This window comes from Thermobia domestica, chromosome 1, assembly GCF_964235325.1.
Source record: "Thermobia domestica chromosome 1, izTheDome1.hap1.1, whole genome shotgun sequence".
Classification (NCBI taxonomy): Eukaryota; Metazoa; Arthropoda; class Insecta; order Zygentoma; family Lepismatidae; genus Thermobia; species Thermobia domestica.
Genome location: NC_137454.1, coordinates 321,191,257 through 321,212,147, shown reverse-complemented (window position 1 = coordinate 321,212,147; position 20,891 = coordinate 321,191,257). Strand labels below are relative to the sequence as shown.

At 33.4% G+C, this 20,891-nt stretch overlaps 1 protein-coding gene across 1 annotated transcript in view; it reads left to right on the top strand.

The window, feature by feature from the left end:
• The window catches only part of Tomosyn (syntaxin-binding protein tomosyn), a gene marked incomplete in the record, with an annotated part of 588,696 nt that overhangs the window by 531,918 nt on the left and 35,887 nt on the right, over positions 1-20,891 (top strand). Inside the window, 4 exon segments of the mRNA XM_081728737.1 lie at positions 2,638-2,664; positions 8,434-8,550; positions 11,945-12,145; positions 17,076-17,184. Coding sequence (XP_081584863.1) covers positions 2,638-2,664; positions 8,434-8,550; positions 11,945-12,145; positions 17,076-17,184 — 454 coding nt within the window.

Sequence of the window (20,891 nt, the reverse complement as noted above, 5' to 3'; positions counted from 1 at the left end):
TTACATTGGGCAAAGAAAGTTTAAAGAAATAACGCACATGCGTTGCATTTACGAGTATGTGGATTGTTTGATCTGGGACACCCCAAGTGACCCTTTATATTTTTCAAACCATCAGATAGCTGCAAATAAATGATGGCGATAAAAGGATGATCTTTTATGTACATATTCACCTCTGTAGAAATTGCAACACTAAGAAAGGCACGTAAAATTCGTTATGCGACTACAAACGTTATTAAAATTGAGAACTTGAGCCCTGTAATCTTGATACATGAGTATGGAGTGAAGTCCCAACGTCGTCCGATTAAAGTCTTTATATCGTAGCGTTAAATAAAATAGTCGTTGGATGTGTTTTTGAGGAATCATCGACTGTGCTGCTTGTATGCGAATCCACAAGACAACGACAATGTCCGCTGAACAACTGTGTCGAACAAGGTGCTTGCCAAACACATCCCACGTATGTTCAATGGGTTACATGTCAAGCAAGAGAAGCAGCAATACGTATCGTTCGTCAAAGAATATTTGCACGTTCTGGAGCATATGTGACCGGACATTGTTTTCCTGAAATATGACGTTAAGAAATTTTTTGAAGATTTGAGCTTGCCCCCATAACTTTTCTTATGAAATGGTCACTCGTGAAGCTGCTCTAAATGCTTTGCAACATAGTACTTGTATTTAATGATTCCTCTCACCATTACACCTGTCGTTCAGCCATTATAACGTTCGACAATGCACTCTGGCAGATTGTGCTCAGTACGATAATGGTTAATGCTTATGCATCCATCACCCTTCCGATTACAACCGTCTGTCACTCTGCACGATGTTCATACGCCTATTGTATCCTGAGGCGTTTATGATTCTGAGTTCATGAAAGCATCCGTTCAATAAACGCTATCGAATCGTCGATGCAGACAAGTCCACACCTATTACCGTGCTCCAGCGTTTAGTGAAGTTGTGTGGACGACGTAATTCAATCCGTCATCCAATGATGTGATCACACGAGCAGTTTGTCGTTGCGTACGCTACTTTTCTGTTTATTTCTTCCACATATGCATAACTGTCGTAGTGGCATGCCTTGTACACGCATTACTTTCGCAATACGAAAAGCCGTCTTCCTGAAGGTGAACCATGCAACCCTGTTCGAATGCAGTCGTCTACCTATATTTCGCCCTTTGACGTGGAAGTCCTAGTCTCGCTTACTCACACTTCTCCCATTCGCTTGTCTCCGTTCCACTACTAGTGCGTTGCGAGAACCGCGCTCTCGCAGTACTGGTAAGCACATAGAACTGAGGCCGTTATTGAGCACACACATGCGCCCCCGCAGAAATTGATATCAGTCATACTTCATACGCGGGTATAAAATATATATATATATATGGGTTTCAAACCATTCCCATTAGTCCTTGGTGTTGCAATTTCCAGAAACAGGACTGTGTAATTTTCTATCTACCTATATACTTTGATTTGTTATTTCTTATTGCAGACAATTCTGAGTGAGAAATAAGCTTCGTAACGTGTCATTACTTTCAATAATATTGTTTTGTCAAACTAAGGAGCCATGTTTCTTCTTAAGCTTTATCTTTTGTATGTAATTTTAGTTGTGGCAACTCTGTACATAGAGAATCCTCTTTATTTGTTCCCTCCACATCTAAGGTTAATTAATGCTATTATCATAATTCTTATTCTCATTCGTATCTTTTCTTAGTTTCCAATTAAATTTCAAGTATTTATAATGCTGACTAGGTTCCTACTTTCTTTATTTAATGTTCAGGTTCTGAAATGCTCCTAAATGAAACAAATGGAAGAATCAGAAAACATATCCCCATTATATTTCAGATTCCATGTACAAATATATTCAAACTGTAGTAGTGCAAGCTGTTGCTCGTATACTTCAGTTTCATGTGTTATTTTGAGAAGCAATATTTCTGTTAGCTAAGTGTTAGAAATATGAAAGAAATTTTGAACAGTAGTACATTATATATTCACTTCTTAATATATTGTAATTCAATTTGTAAGTGTTAAATACCCTACTCGTTAGTTACTTCATTAAATCTAGTTTTAATTTCACTGCCCTTTACCTTTGCTTGAAATAAAGTTTTGCTTTTTGTTTCTTCGCATCTGCATTTTAGCAATAAAATTGTGTACCTTCTGATATCCTATGAAACATGATCAATAACTGCAGTGAACAAAGATTCTTTTATTGTTTCTTCTTTTGCTTTTCTCATGAAGTATTCATTTACATGTGCTTATGTGTGCTGTTGCTCTTACTAACATAAATCTTTAACATTTCGTATCTTTTATTGATGAACCATATTTTTTATCCGTCCTTTTCTATCTCGTTTCCCATTAAGAATTCCTTTAAAAAAAAATACTCTATTGCTTTCATTGTGTAGTTTTTGTGTATATGCTTTTTAAGTGCTGTATCTGTCTTAAGCTTTGGCATAAGGTATTTCATTGGTGTTGTTTTTCTTCATAGCGTTTCATCTCATATGAATTGTGTTCTCCTCTTTCATTATTAGAATCCTCTAGTATTTTGGTTCTCACTTTCTCCTCCGATAATGTATTTCTTTAATTTTTTTCATCTCGTGTATTTCGTTTATAGCATTGCGTTTTATAATTGTATCATTCTCTCCATTCCAGTTTTAACTTGCGATATTGTGAAGCCAGGTGAGTATTTTGTATTCTTTCTTCCTACCACAGGATCACTTGATACTTTTAAGCGTGCAAAAACATTTCATTTCACTAACTTAGACTTTGTAGTAATTCCATTTTTAAATCTTAATATTCACTTAGCGTTAATAAGAAAAGAAAATGAAAAAATTACAAAAACATTGGATAGTGCGTTCCAGTAGGTTTGTAGCGTTTGCAATGGTAGAGTGTATAATCCCTGAGATTCGGGAATACTTTTAGTAGGATTTCGTGGTATGAGAGTTTTTCGAAATTTAAGAATGACTCCGAAAATCCTGTTCTCTGTATCTGATATAACTTGTAATATTAATTCAAGACAGAAGAGAGATATTTTACTGGCCAAAATTTACTGTGGCTTTAGGAGGGCAATTTAATAAGTGAGGATAAATTGCATTTTATTGAGTTGCAAACCAGACATATATATCCACATTTGATACCATTTTCCTACGTAGTTACTGTTCTTTTTAATGTATTTTTCCCATCGTTCGATTAGCTTTAGTATTCTAAAACAATAGAAGTTTCTGATTCAGTGCAAACCTGAAATGCACATATTTTGACTTGTCAGAAGGATAATCCAACAACATTGCACAAACTGTATGAGTAAAAGGAAAGTGCAGCAATCACTACAAAATTTCAAGAGAGCTAAAACAGTTGATTCATAATAACAAGCCTCTGTAGTGTCAGATGCGTGCATTTCCGGTTTCACACTAAATAAGTTTTTCTTCTTTTTCTTGAAATTTGATTTGATTTTAGTTTAAAGTGCCGTTCAGCAGCAAGGCTACATGAGACGTGGACCTACAGCTTAACGTGAGATTCGAACCACATGAGCTTCTGCCGGAAATCGAACCCAGGTCATTTACACTAAAGGAGCGTACGCTATCCACATAACTATGAGGGAACTTTTCTTGCTGATGTAAAGAAAATTGTTGAAGGAAAGAAAAAGTGCATCAAGAAGGATGACGACTACGTAGGAAAATAGAATTATATGTAGATATGTATGTTTGGCTGGCAATTTAATAAAGCAACTTATTCTTAATGAATTGTTTTCTCTATTTCTTTCACATTTTTTTGACTGGTGATATATATATATATATATATATATATATATATATATATATATATATATATATATATATATATATATTCGCTTTGTAAATCTTGTGTCGCCGTTATCAGTCTTGTTTTCCTTAAGAAATTAGTTCCATAAAGCAGTTGTATCTTGGATATAACGAATATTTGTATACTGAGGGGCAGCGGATCCGAAATATGTAGTGCAACTTGCTTATGTGATTAACTTCCTTAAGGAAAATCGAACTGGGCTAAGCCAGGCTGAACTGGCAGATGTGACATCTCCCTAAACATAATTGAATATTAACTTTTTTATTTGTATTCATTTTTCACATGTTATTCGTCGAAGACAAGATTATGTGCGTATGCAGATGATTGACACTTATTGTAGAATTTTATGTTCTAAGAATTAATTTATAAGTGGATAAAATACATTGAAATTCTGTGAATAATAAAATATACTTTAGAAACAAGATAGATATAATTTTTGTGATGTAGATAAGATGCACTCTCAAGAAAAATCCCAAATAATTTGTTATTGTTACTGTAACAGTTTCCAGCAATTGATATGAATGTTGGAAAGTTACAGATTCAGCAGTTTTTACCCAGTTAATTTGATGTTTAATTCAAACCATATCGTCATTTCTTAGTGAAAAATATTCGCAGTTATAAATTACTGTGAATTAGTTAGGAAATGTTCCATTGTTTTGTGTATATATATATATATATATATATATATATATATAGAAATTCTTTATTTTGTTAAAATAAATAAATGGACAGTATAATGTTCTAGGATTTTGTGCTTCTTCCTTCAGAAGGCATTTAATGGCATAATATTCAAAATGTGAAAACAGAAGAAACAATCAGCAATGCAAATGCAATTCATCCTCTTATCAAAAAGAGTAGACAGAAATCTAAGTACTTTTTCATTTATTTTTCAATTAATAAAAGCAGGAAAAGCATATATCCGTTCAACCATTGATCTAAATTTTGACAGCTTCGTGTTTAAGATATACAACAAGTTGGTTATATTTCTGGTTATGCAATTAAATGCGTATTTTCCTCAGAACATGTATACGAACTGTAGGTATTTGAAATATTACATTCTCTCTCTTTTTTCTTTCTTTCTTTTTCTCTTTTTCTCTCTTGCTTTCTCTCTCTCTCTCTCTCTTTCTTTCTTTCTTTTTTATAATATAAATAAATTTGTTGTTCTCATATTTTCTTCTGTACGTAGTACTTCTTTCTGATACAACTCGGTAATGACTTTTTGTGTGAATATTGTATCGTGTTTAATGGAAATACATAATTATTTACGTATCATGTAGTTAGTTCCATTTTAGTATAATAGTTTGTTTAAGTTCAGTTGCTCCTGATTTAATAAATTCTTAGAAATTTTCAGACATTGCAGAAATTTCGTCTTTTTCTGTTACATTCCCATTTATAGTAGCTAAACATGATGTTCTAACTTCTAGTGAAGAACTTAATCCCTTAACGGTTCACTATCTTTTCCGTCTGTTTCCGGCACTGCTTGCGAAACAATATATCCACAGACTACCTTCCGCGTAAAATTTACCAGAGTTGTCACCAGAAGGCAATAGCTTCTCTGGATCGCGGAAAGCATGAACACAAATAACCACCAGGAACAATACCTAAAAATAATAGTCTTCAAACGCAATAGGCAAGATCAAAAATGTGTAGCCAAATGGTAACGAAAACTCGTTAAGGGTTAAAGAATTCATCATTGAGTGTGCGGGCTAAAGCTCCTCGTGGATAAGTGATTAATTTTACCAATATTTATGCCAGAGTTTCAGTTTCAATTTCTGATAAAAGTACACGTACTTTGGATTCCATAAACCTGTAAATCCACGTCTCATATAGCCTTGGCGCTGTATGAGTTAAATAGAAAAACTATTATTATTTTCAATAATGATTCAGAATATTCAATTCAGTCCTAAAATCTACACCTAAAACCATGTATGAACGCAAGAGTAATGCTTTGAGTATGAAAACAAACAAGATTCAGTGAAGTAATTATAGCTTATCAATATTTGCTTAGTAATCAGATTTTATGCAGTAAATATACATTTTTGTTACTGAAATGTTATTACGTTGTTAACAGTAATAGTAAAATAGGAATTACATGAATAATGTTACAGTGAATGATTAAAATTTAAATTGTCTCAGCCTCTTCTTCATGATGTTAGTACATTTCATCCATTGTTTATTCAAAATTATCTGGAACTTGCAAAGTTCCTGTTTCAATCAGTATTTGAGTATTTTGTGAGTTATCACAAAGAATTTACTAATTATCAGTTTTGTCTTTATAATTTAGAACGACTCTTTTGTTTATTTTGTGCACTGTGGATGCAGTAATAACGTATATGCCTTTTTCTCTCTCTCATTTTGTTTCTTGAGCCATCTTCTTTGCAAATTGTAAATGTTGTATTGTCTACAGTTTCACTTATGAAGTCCATTTACAAAATATCCTTTCTGCTTATTACTTGATAACCTATCATACCAAATCATTTAAAAACAGTATTACAGTAATAGAGGAATTCGGCATCGTTATGTAGTATTAAGTATTTCAGGAATCCTCTTTGCCGTGTTGTTCCTGGATTTGTTCCTTCTAAGTATGTTAGTCCGTTGGTTCCTTCCCCAAGGCGTAACAAGTAGGTATGACATGTCATTATGTGTAGGTATTCTATTTAAGACAATCTGTTCGAAATATAAGTCCTTGCATTTTTTAAATATTTTTCCCCATTATGTCACTTTTACTGCAATTTTTCTATTTTATAAAATAATGGTAATAGTTCAAATCAATCTTGATTTATGAACATGCATACATAATATGGCATAAAAGACTGTTCCGATGCTGCCTTTGTGATTTAGATGTTGTTACATGACAATTATTTCGTTTGGAGCTCATAATAATAATAATTGTATACCTAGAAAAATAATAATACACCGCTCTTATTTTTTACAATAGATGCTGAAAGCGACTGTACCGACTTGAGGTACTTTTGCGTTCTCTAAATCATATTTTGCGTTACGAACAGTAGTTCTGCCTGAGAAACACACTTTACACTACACGAGCAGTGTTGTCCTAAAATTCTTCCAACCTATGTATATATCTTTCAGAAACTGTCTCTTTCAACTTACTCCACACAAAAATCGCAAATGAATAGGTCTGATGATCGAAGAGTCATAATCCTTTGCTAATTAATCAGTCATCTGTAAATGCTGCATTGATACGATCCAGGGCCTCCTAGGAAGTATGACATGCTGCCTCATCCTGCTGGAAGTAACTGCTTCATACTTCGTTAATGGATCTATAGAATATCCGAAGGTACACTGTGATATTGGCAACTTTACTAAAGGATAGAGACCAATGCATGAATAGTGCATCAGTAATAAACTCCGTGTAGGGACTGGGCACCGTGCCTAATTTCATAATTTGAAGTGACTTTTTTGTAGTAATTTCAGAGATTCACTTTTGACTAACAATTTCGTGTTCTTGGCGTTGCCATATTTTGAAAGATTAAATCAGACTTCATCGCTCAGAAAAAGCATAATGGGAACCAGAAGACTATCAATTATCATCTGAATCCATGAGTATTATCTCATGTGTTTGAGTTTGTTGGTAGCTACGCACTTCCCTCACAGAACCCTACTCCTATATTCCAGGCCTTCCCGTCAACCTGTTCAACTATACTATATACATAAAAACGTATTGTAAACTACAAACAGAAGAATTGCTGTACTACAGCACCAAAATACAAATGTAGATGAGAGTCTGTTGTCTGTGTCGTACTCTGTATCAGTTTCTTTTTTTCTTCTTCTTTCTTTTATTTAACAACTGACGTAACGATAAAGTTTCGTAATATTTCGTAAGCTCTAGAACGTTGCAGATACAAATTATAATATTTGCTTTTGTTTTCGAAAAAGAAGAAAAAGGCAGGTTACGGCTGGTGAAATGGATTGTTCCACTGGGTGCAAGTAATCCAATAACGCCGTACTCGAAGTAGCAGTCGTAAAGGAAGATCTCGAAAGCTTTGTGTAAAGCCGTTTGAAGGATACGGAGCAAAAATCAACGAAGTACGAGAATTCGTAAATGAATCTTTGATGTCATTCCACACCTAAGTGATAACTTATTGAAGATCTATTGTGTTCATTGACTTGAGGTACTTCCAAATACAATAATTGAGTTCATTTTACACTAGAATCACTAACAATATGATGTAAGAAAGTCATTTTGTAAACGAATCAGTCATAGCCTGTATTTGAATGTAGCATCCCTGCAATTGTCTGATGAAATTGAGAGTCAGCAATGCAGAAACCTCAGTCAGATAATCAGCTGTAGAATTCGAACCTGAAATCTTCGGATTTTAAAGCGAGAGCCATGACTACATATCAACACATCTTAAAATGTACTATAAATATTTTTTTCCACATACTTACTCATTTTAAACGTTAAGGCCTTCTCCTTGATCGACATGATAATCGGGACTAAGGTAGAGAGCACTCTAGTAGCAATACTAGATCTTTCGTATTATTTGTCCTTGACAATACATTTTCATTGACCAACTGAACCCAAATGAAGTACATTTCTAGCTGATGAATAAGTAACATATTTTTATGACAATAGTTATATTTTTGACGATGTTTGTTGCTTTCCAGGAAACGTTTTCCGGTTAAGGGGTGCAATCTTAACAATGTCATTTCTGGATTGCAATGGAGCTCTTATCCCTTATTCCTTTGAAGCATGGAAAGATGAAAACAAAGAAGGAAAAATTAGTAAGTATAAATTAATAGTATATATATATATGTGTGTGTGTGTGTGTGCTGAGCTACCAAATACGTGACGCTATTGTAAATAAATTTTAAAAAAATGAAAATAACCAATAATATTCAGATACAGATGTGTACATTAGGGACAGAGGTGATTCTGGGTAAGAATAGAGGAAAGGATACTTGAACTTTCGTGCAGAGTGAACACAATGATAATACAGCGAGGGTCCCTTTTCGTCTGCATATCAAACAGGGCACTAGTTAAATAGAAAGATCTTTATAAGTGGTAGTTATATTGTACTGTGGTATGGTACCCCCTTGATGGTGTCATAATATTTAGACTTATCATCATATCATTTAGACCTTTTAGAAATGGAGAACGATTGGTCGAATGAAGTCAGACCAGATACGAACTGAAGTGTCCAGAACGTCCTTAGAAGTGTTGTGTCATACGTATGAAATAAATTACAACGATCAACGGTAATCAAGATTGGCTGAGATAGTGTAAGAGTTACAAGTCCTCAGAGTCGTCAGTATCTAGCCCTAATTGCCAATTTCACCCACCCATCCCCCTTATCCGCGTTGCAATTTAGCAATTTGCCTGAGAGCTCTCTGCAGCTATAAGCTGGAACATCATGACTTGATCTCGGTTCAGTAGTCCCAGGTTTTACTTACAGATGAGTTACGGTTCAGCCCACAGACCGATTCGTGATGTGTGCTCATCTGGCGAGAGTCGAACACAAGATACCATGCGTTGGACACCATGGAAAAGGATCGCGTATAGTGGGAGTGATTGGCTGGAAGGATGCGAGGGCACACAGATTTATATAGTATTGAGGCTGATTTTCTGACCGTTAGGAGATACTCCAGAGATGAGATTACACTATATGCAGGATTTCGAGATGCTGTTAGTCCCGAGTTCGTTTTTCATAAAGGATAGTTCCCGTTCCTTCCTCTTAGACGACATCCTTGTCAATGATTGTATTGGTTGGATAGTATGGTCGGCTAGATTTCTAAACATGTGTGGAATTACTTAGGTAGATATATAGCATAATATGTAGAACTAAAAGTAGTCCTTCGAGAAATTAAACGTTTGCAGTTTACAGGTCTCATCAGTAATCTTATTGTGAGTGTGTTGTTAATTTTTTTGGGTCATCCTATCCCCTTTTATTTGCATTTTCACAATTTGCTACTTAATGTGTGTGTTCGTTCGAGTTTTGTGAAAAAGATATGATTTTTTCCATCGGTTTGTTTCTGTGCTCATGTGATATACTGCTGCTAACATTTCGTTTCGTTATATCTCGCATATAAAAATAGTCACAACGAAATACCCTGGTTTTGCTTTGTCCCACGAAGGGGAGGGAGAGGGAAAATGGAATTACATTACTAAGAGGACACTAATTAATAGAGTCTGATCGGACTAGGTCACAAAAATACAAGCCTGGCGAAGGGGAGAGGTCAAACAAATTTTTGTGCGCGACCGACTAAAGCGCGAGCGCTTGATGCAGAACAAACTACAATCAAACTTTATCCTCCTGCCATTCAGACGTTTTTTAAATATCACTAAAATATCGAGTCATTATCGAAGTTTTGAACAGTTATTTTATTTGAGAATATTCGAAAACCGTCATGAACTGGATAGGCTATTTTGTAATCTTAACTAGTTTATTTAAAACCGCGTCCTTATGTTCTAATAGGGAACGAAGCAAAAAAATAAATAAATAAATAAATAAATAAATAAAATAAATAAATAAATAAATAAATAAAATAAAATAAAATAAAATAAAACGAAAAGTTCTTCCTATGTCCACATCTTCGTGGACTTCAATCATTTTCTTTCCTTTGTCTTATATTTTCTTGAACATAAAGAAACGGCATCCCCTCGCGGCCCTCCTAATTTCTACCCCCCTGCATTGTGCCTTTTAATTTGTACACCTGTTTACAAAAGTTCACGTTAAATACTCTTTAAAAAAAACTTCAAATCACTAATATCATTATTTACGTTATAGACTATGTTTGTAAGTGTAATATGAGTAAAATAGTTTAGTCCAGGTAAAGCTCTACAGCATTTTGAAACCTAATCAAACTTCCATATTTGTCTGAATTTAGAGCAAGAAAAGACAGTTCACAGATTTCTTCTTACAGTATTGTCTAAGTATAATAATAAGATAAATAAAATATACGAGAAGAAATAAGAGAATTTCAAATCTACTGTCTGCAGGATGCTTATTAATACTGTATGTTGCCTACACTCCATTGGCGTCAGCATATATACTTCCGTCACATGCTCATGATCATCAAAGTAGTATAACTATCACCTTCAACTGACCCATTTCTAATATAGTTAATTGTCGATGTGTGCATGTTTAGTGAGTGAGAGATCTGGTGATCGTACCGTCTAGCCTTGTTATTGAATGTTGTGAAAACGGCATGTACACTCGTCGCATTCTAGTGAATGAAATATCAGCTTCCTAGGTATGGAAAAAAATAAAAATGACTAGATTTAAACTGACATTCATTTCTTGAACGCCAGTAGTAAACAAGAGTTACAATTTATTAGCCCTTGTTGTAATGTCAATATGTATGTTAAAGACATATGAACTAAACGGTGCACCCATACCAACACATTCTGGCGCCTAAGGCAATGTTTTTGTTACGTATTCCTCCCCTCCCCCTAATGTAAGCATTTTGGTATTGATATTTCTTTTCCATAATTTGTATCACACCTCAGAAACTTACACTATGATATACATAGTAATCAACGTAGTTTTCATTTGTGAAAGAAGTCTTGCTCGCTTTACTTATTATTACTTACTTCTTAGCAGTCGTGTGAAAATATTTTGAAAGTTAATGCATATTACAGTTTACAGGTCTGTATCAAAAGTGAAACACATTAAATGGAACGTGGAAAATATTGAGATTGTAATATATATTTAATTTTTCTTTGAAAACAAAGCGACTCTTTCACAATACTGTTGTGAACTACAGCACTGTGCTGTAGACTGGCAGCCAGTGTTCAGTGTTGATACCAACTGTGCACAATTTACTCAAAATATGTTCGTGAATGACGTATAGTCTAGCCCTATTCTGTTTACACTATAACGATCTTAGAGCACGTGTCTACTATGCGGAGTTTCACCAAAGCCACAATGTATTACATGAAAAGCTGTCTCATTAATATATTTCATCACAGTTTGCAGCTCGAAGATAATGGTGAAGTACACTACCATAATATGTCAACGTTATGGCTGATAGACTTGAAATGTTAATTAGAGTAATGACCCTGTAGAATGCACATGATTTATCCTTGTTTGAATTTTTCCTATCCAGTATGATGTTAATTGTTCATCGTACACGAACACTTTTAAAATAATTTTCACAATGTCATTATTTGTTGCAGAAACTCCTACAAAATCATCTTCCAATAACCGAATGTCCCCTACAATGATGTCTCAAGATCAATGTGGAGACAGACAATTCGTGGTGCTCACTTCTGAAAAGCAGGCACGCGTTGTGGCCTTACCTTCGCAGAATTGTGTATATAAGCAGCAACTTGCTGACACAGCCTTTGTTGTTAAAGCAGAAATAATTTCCTTAACTGGTAAGTTTAAGACTCAGCTCTATAGACTTAAACCCAAGTGAAGTATAACTTTTTGTATTTTTTTAATATTAGTTCCTTTATATGTAAGTATCAGAAATTATTTAATTATTTAAACCTAATTATTTAAACCTTATAACTTTGTACTGCTCTTAATTTTAAGATTCTGTTAGGTATGTTGCTATTAATTGTTCTGCGAGTACAAAATGATCCAGAATAACTTGAACGGTTTACTTGTCAGCAGTTGTGTTCTCTATAGCTTTTAAAATGTCCTTTCGAAGGAAGGTAGGAACTTCTTCATTTTTTCATTAAAAAAAAAAAAAAAAAAAAAAAACTTAACTGTTCCAACATTGATGAAAGCGGGAGAACCATAATTTCAGACTTTCCTATTTTACTTACAAGCAAAGTAGAAAATAAGCTGGTTTTTTTTTATAAAGAGAAATACAATGGAAGAAAAACAAGCATTTAGTGTTGGTGTTAATGTGGAAAAGTGTAGAATAAAGAGTGACATTTAAATAACTATATAATGTGCATGTAGCTTACGTTACATCCGCTTTACATGTGTATGTTTTCCTTTAGAAATAAGTGATTTAAATCAGATCGTTTAAAGAAATAGTAGCAGTTCGTTGTATAAACTTCATAGTAACTCTTCACATATGTCAGTTTAATTTGTGGGTTGACATATCAATTGTAAACCATTTACCATTAACTCTTTTAAATTATGGCTTTTTTGAGGTATTTTGTAGACTTTCACTCAATCATCTATTGCGTCAAGACTATTTATCGTAGGATCATGGTTCATACCCCGTTTTGTTTCTAGTAAAGCAGTGTTTCCAACTGCGTCCGTAAAATTTCCCTAAATTGTACCAAATGTGGGAAATTTCCACTCAAAGTGGGAAAAACGGATTTTCTTTTTAAAAAATTCCTTTTTTATCGCGAATATCTCGCCTTTGGTATAGGATATGATCATGCGAATGCTACTAAAAAAACTTTGCTTTATGGTGAAGAGAATGAGATGCAAAGAGTGGCCCTGGGATGAATAGTTTTGATGCTACAGCCGATTTACATATTTTCCCTTGATAATACCTTTTTAGTGAATTTCTATACTATCATCATCATCATCAAGACTATTCATTGTGGGAACATGAATTGTACCTCGTTTTCTTTGCCATGAACCAGTCTTTCAAACGGTACCATTCGCATGTCTCTAGCATGTACCATAGTGGAGAAGATTCGCGAAAAAGGGAATTTTTTTGTCAAAAACTCTCTTTTTCCCCGATTCTGGGCCCCTCCACTATGGTACATGCTAGAGACATGCGAGTGGTTCCGTTTGAAAGACTGGTTCATGCCAAAGAAAACTAGGTACGTATCATGACTTTAGAATAATGATAACACTGTAGATACTTTACTAAAGTAATTGACTAAAAATGTGTAAAAAATGAAAAAATAAAGAAATCGAGATTTTTTTTGACACACGTCTGTTGACTCTAGCAACATGAGTCATACCTCATTTTCTTCAGCGTAAGGCAGCCTTTCAAATGATATCGTGTACCTGTGAAGAGAAAACTGGGGAAAGGGGCATTTTTTTTTCTTTAAAAAATCCTTTTATTTTTCATTTTGGACGAGATTTTCCCGCTTCTGGTACACGATAGGGAAATTTGAGTGGTACATTTCGAAAGCCTGTCTCATAACGAAACCAACGAGGTACAAACCATGATTCTAGGGTAAATAGTAATGTGTCAGGGATTTTTTGAAAAAACTTCTCAAATAAACCCTTTTTTAAAACCCATCGTCCATGTTTGTGACATCAGTCCCCAGACAAAGCACGCGAGGCTGCAAAATGCCCATAAAATATGTTCTATGATGCTTCCATATTTGAATGAATGCAAAAACCCCGGTCTAAAAAGCTTTACTAGAGACTTATAAAGCAAATTCCGAAGGTCGACGCCATTGCACAGATGTTGTTTCATCATAATTTAAAAGGGTTAAGAACGAGGAACTTTAAAATCATGTTTTAGCGGTATTGATTGGCTTGGATATATTAAATTATGATAACTGTGTAGTCTATGACAAAATATTGTGCAGAGATACAGAATTCAATAACGCATAGAAATTAATCTAGTTCATTATGCTACTTTGATCTTATTGCGCGAAAAGTGCTCTCGACGAGTTCTGTCGAGAAATGGTAATACGAACTGGTTGCCCAGACCATGTGATGTCCCTCCCTGAATTATTTTCTATAGGTATCTCAAGTCTCAGGTCTATGAAAATAAGCCATGAACAGTTCTTGTACTTAAGGGGAACATTCAATTTTGCACCATATTTTCACACATATTCGAAGTAAATTTGCGATGGTGCGTTTAATCTTCAGAATCCATTCCACTCACCGAAGCAGATGAGGACATTTGAGCTACATTATCTTTAAAACTTAATGCCATTGATCGCTTTTCATAATAAAATAATAATAATAATGAGAAATCATTACCAGTTGTAATTTTCATTCGATTTCATTTTATAATTTTGACTTCTCAACAAACTGTCAGAAGTGATTCCTCACATCAAAATAAAATCCTTATAGTATCCAGAATAAGATCCTGACACTTGAAATAACACGCAGTGCAATTTATATTTTCAACAATTTATATTTTGGACGGCCCTAGCTCTGAAATTATGCACTTTTCCCCACAGGAAATTATGCATATTTGTACTATATGAACGTTTTTTCTTATTTTGCTGTGAGGAATCACTTCTTACAGTTTGTCGGGATAGTTCATTAACAACCTGTAATATATGTTCTTGGGAGAAACCGAAATTTAATTTTAAATAGATGTTGTCGAGATATGTTAATCAAAAAATTTCATTAGCTGCATCCATGACTTACTAATACATTTAATGGTTATCGTAAACTCAAGTTGCTATACAGCTGTTGTAAGAATTTTTGGAGGATTCTACATGTCCAGGAAATATGCTCCCACTAAATATACTTCCAGGCTTGTCAAAACCAATTTTACAATAGGAAAACATTTCTTGTTATATAATACTGTTTGCATTAAAATAAGTGATTCAGTGATAGTTATTAATTATTATGAGAAGACAACTGATAATAATAGTACAAATACATTGCTGAATTGGCGCAGTTCATTTAATTACTTACATGTAATCAGTATGATAAATATCACACTGTAGTTGTATTTATAAGTACCTATATATGTTTGAGAGGCAGTGTTTCACTTATCGAATCAGTGAAAAGCTTGTTATCAAAGTTGGCTGGTTTAAACTAGGTGTTTAAAAAAAATGTTTCACTTATCGAATCAGTGAAAAGCTTGTTATCAAAGTTGGCTGGTTTAAACTAGGTGTTTAAAAAAAACAACAGAAAACAACTAGACCAAAATAAATAAATAGATTTAAGAAAAAAAAACTCCTCCTCTGGAAGTCTGATGAAGACAGTTATTGTGTTGAAACTGTTACGTGATCTCTCTCTCTCTCTCTCTCTCTTTTTTTTTTTTTTTTTTAATACATATTATCACATAGCCTTGCTCAGTGTGTTGTGTTTTAGTACAAAATTTTCTCGTATCTCAAATCATCTAGAAGAGTGTTTCCCAATCTGTGGTTCGCAGACCCGGGGAGCAAGAGACTGAAAGGAGATCCAAGGAACATTTTATTTTCATTAAACTTTCTTATCGTATTGCTCATACCTGGGATATTTGTAAGGCATATTAGCTAAATTTCAACCAACTGTGAAGAATAAGATACCAGAAGATAAAAAAAGAAATAATAAAGACTATCAGCCTAGGCTGAAAGATCCATCACATTAGCTGAATATTAAATTCATATTAGACCTAATTGGTATGATCGTATTTTTTTTTTTCAAATATCTCCATTTATAAGATTACTGTCATAAATAACACATTTAATGTAGTAATGGTTGAAATATATCATTTTATTTTAATCATCCGTAAAATAATCATTTTTGATTTCACGGAGGACCGCGGAGAAATAACAGTCACTATAAGGGATCCGCGACATCAGAAAAATTGTAAAACGCTGATCTAGATCTTTTCCCATACATTTCGGAAACATGTATGTACATGTATATGTGTGAATGTTTGAGAGACAGAGTGAATTCAAACTATTCATATCTTTATTCACTTCATTTATTGATAGCAAATATAGGTTAACTTGTTGTATTTATGACTCATTGAACCAACTTGGACAAAATTAGATGATCTGTAGTCTGTATTCTTTAGAAACTGTCCACTTATTTTAATAACGTGTGTAACACTGTACAGTGATTTCACTTGTGCAGTTGTGTTTCTTTCTGTTCTTCTGAAGTAGTTCCTAAAATATTCACAAATATGCGACAACAGTACAAACATATTTCTATTAAGTCTCCTCCATGGTCGGTAGACTCATCATCTTTGTAATCATATTTCTTAAAAAATGAAAAAAAAAAAAAGTTTTTTGAGTGCAGTCGACAGAGATTATTTTATACAATTACTGGGAAATGTTTTAGATGTCAACCTTAATAGAGGGCATGAGTTACAATAGTTGCAATTGGTTCCATTTAAATGTGGGCATTTGTGTGGTGCGGTATTAAGAAAAACTGCTTGCTGACAAAGAAGAAAGTTCATCAATTTGAGTAAAATTAGTATAATAATTTGCAAATAGCATACCAGTTTTCTTCGATTTAATACCAGTTTTTCACATACATAATGTTTTGTGTATAAATACTTCCACAATCTGTGTAAAGATATATCACAATTTACGGTAAGTTATGCACAATTTTAGTGCAAAATACGTCCTATTTAATACATTTTCCAGATTGCTCAAATCATTTTGGTTTATTTTATAATGGAAACAAGGAATATATCATATAATATGTTATTCTTTCATTGTCAGTTTACATGTTAAATCTTAATTCTTTTTATTACAGATAGTGTATGTTTAGTTTGTTATCTCTCTACTGGACATATATCAGCGTACAGTTTGCCAAGTTTAAGGCCATTGATAAATATTGACTTTCTTCCATTACCAGATTTAAGGTAAGATAGAATATCAAGCTGAAGTGAAAGTGGGTTTATCATATTTCCATTATATAAATAGTCTTTTTTTGCTGTAATCGTTACGTAGGGAAAAATTCCTCTTGCGTCTGAAAGCGAAATAACCAAAAAGTACCGTATATTATAATAAATTTCTTATATAGTAAAAATGAAATTATAGCATGATGTTTAATATCATTTTTAATTACAGGCGAAATTTCTCATTTTCTAATTATTGAAATGAATATGAATTGTATAAGATAGCATATTAATAATATTAATAACAATGTCTTAAGTTAAAATACTGATATTCAGTATCTTCAATAAGTAAGCTTAAAAGTAAGGAATTAAAGCAATAGGTTAACGATGACTATATACAAACGTGATCTTCCGTTATGTTCAGTGTTGTTAATACCTGTGTGATTTTTAAATATTAATATAGTTTTATTTTGGATCTATCCGTGGGAAACGACCAAGAAATAGGGAAATCCTTCACTTAAATAAGTAGATGCATATTGGCGATAACTCTTATGTATCTCGTATTGAGAATAGCAAAGCACTATTGTTTTGTTATTATTATTTCATGTTTAGAAATAGTGGGCATATTTTAATAAGCGTCCGTTTGATATTTTCTTTTTTCATTTCAAACAGTAATGTTAATATCATATCTCAGTTGAGGGAAATCAAAGAAGGTTGAAGCAGAATATGTATATCTCATCGTATACATTTTTTTTTTTTTTTTTTGATAGGTTTATTTATTTCCTAATATTTCTTCTTACTAAAATTAAATTAGACTCAGAATTAAACAATGAACTTTGCAGAAGACAATTTTATGGTCTTTAATATAATATGAAAGAATATAACAACTTAAGCAACTAAACTGATGCATGGTTACAAATGTTAAATTGGGCTAACGTTGGTATGTAGGATTACCCAAATTTTCAATGGAAACTCCTACCTTCTTCAGCTGCGTTTTCTTAAAATATTACTGCAAACTCGTGTCATATTGTGCCACTGTTTGTGGTGTATAAATATCAAATGAAAACATTCTTGTAGTAATAAAAATATATATAAATATGTTCTCAATGTTTCAATCGTACAGTGTATCTGCACTATTGAAAAAAGTTTTGAGTAATAACAAAAGAAGTTCAGAATGGTTATTTGAAAACTCAAATATTTAGGAGTGCAGCCTTTGTTATCGATGATATCAAGATATTTGTATATGTTTTTTATTATTAAAAGAAATATTTTTGTTTAACACTTCTATGCCACAACGATTGATGCCATGCGACATGAGTTTGCAGTAGACGTTTCAAGAAAACACGCTGAGGAAGACAGTAGTTTCCATTGAAAATTTCGACAATTGCTAAGTGATACATGTATATTAACGTTAGTCCAAATTAATATATGAAGGAGTGTTTTTATGCAGACATTTATTTACTGCCTCGATATGTAACAGTAATTTCCGTAGAATATTCTTTAACTTTCTTTTCAATCTCCTTCGCTATTTAAAGCTTTAAAAATTATATTATTTTCTTTCATTTCGGAGTTCATTATGATTGGACTCAGTCCATGTTAAGTTTGTGATTAAGAACAGTGTGTGTTTCCTGGTGTTTTCCTGTTCTCTCCCACTATCGTTATTTCATCACATTTCCATTATCATTGACTTATATTTGTCGGTCATTCCCTTTAGTTTAAAGGTTAACTGTAGAACTTTAAACGAAGAATTTAGTTTAGTTTCATTTTGAGGTTCATTAGATTAGATGGAAAATTCTAATAAAAATTTCAAGTTTACCATATATTTAGTATTCGTATAATAGACTTTTAGTATTGTACTGGCTGAAATGTCCATCGTTCGCACAAGAATTGGGTTATGGAAAATATTTGAACCATATTTTCCCCTAAGAATATCCATTTCAAAGAAAATCTAATTATAAATACCCATAACATACTTTTTTGCAATAAATTTTAAACTCTCTTACCTGCTTAAGATACACCCGTTTATTAATGTGACACGATAAAAAAATCTTCAGATAGTTAATGTATTTCTAAATTAATTTCAAACGTGTAACCAGTTTTCCGTGATATGTGATCATAATCAATAAACAATGTCGATTCCAGTGTAACGAAAATATATATAAATGGCCTTACCCCTTATAATCGAAATTTTAGAAAGTTTATAAAGCATGGAACCGGGAGCATACATTACAATTTTAAAATTATAATTAATATAACTTCTAATTGATGCTAGTGTCCATTATTATAAAATCATTTAAGTTACGGTAAAGTAAGTCAAAGAATTTGTACAGGAAAGGTTTATTAATATCGGAAAGTAAGATTAGGTCACCTGCAACCAATTTAATTATCGACTTCCGAAGCATACTGAAATGTCTGTTGTATATATCGTGTAGCTACGTAGAGAAAGGAAAACAGAATAAATATTTATGATACTAAATTAATCAGAAAGTATGTGTACTTCATTAACTACCTAGCTGTATTGACTGTTATTGGATTCATATACTCTAGAAGTGGAGTTATTTCAAATATAATATAAATATTTCTGACCAGCTTGAGATATGGTATTAATTCAATTGTGAAAAAACGTCTTTAAATTTCACTTTCAAATATTGCTTTGTTTCTGAAATTTTATTATTCTTTAACCAGCATTTTTCTTTAAAAATAAAAAACAAACAGAAATTTAATCCAAGGTGGGTAAAAAAAAAAAAAAAAGAAAAAAAAGAAACAAGTAAAATTGAAAATGGGGTTAAATATATTCGTAATTAATATTGGCACATGCAAAAGTTCCACCCATTTGTGATAGGTCTGATGAAAGTAGTTGTAACAGAAAGGATTATAATCATGTTATCGGGAAAACATTACAGCAACAGTAGGCAGTGAGTGTCTACTGGTAGCTCGTAATTGGAGAGAGAGTTGTGTCGATCAAATGGAGACCAGCAATAAAGAACACATCAGTCACTGTGTGCTGTTTGAGTTCGATAAAGACAGTAGTGCGGCATGCTGCAATATTAGGCAAGTATGTGATGAGAATGCAATTCACGAAAACATATGTCGTTGCTGGTGCCATAAATTCAGGGAGGGCTGCCGAAGCTGTCAAGATTATCCACGGACTGGGAGTCCTTCAGCGTGTTTCGAAGAGGATCTGGACCAACCCATAACAGTCAGTCCGAATCCAATTGTAGAGGAATTAGTGGAAACCTTTCAGGTACACAAGATAACAATAGAAAGATGATGTGGCGCTGGGTTTCACCACAAAGTTCATCGTTGTGTTCCATATTAGTTGAGTGCAACTCAACGAGAGGGACGAGTCACGGCATGTGTTTGCTTGCCTTCTCGGTACAAAAATGATTCCTTCTAGACCGGATTATCACAGGAGATGAGAAGAAGGTTAAGTACCGGAACATGAAGCATCGCAGGACTGCATATCACGTTTCTGAATAGCCTCCGTCGACTTCCAAACAAGAACTTCATTCCAAGAAGGTGTTTATGGTTGGTAGGATATTCAAAGTATAATTGATTGAGAGATTCTTGAACCTAATCAAATCTTAATGCGACCTTCTACTGTCAACAGCTAGACTGACTACAGGAATCACTGTGGTCGAAGTGGCCAGGCCTTGTCAATCGCCAAAGGGTTATCATCTAATATGATAACGCTAAGCCACATACGGCTGCGATGACATGCCAGAAAGTAA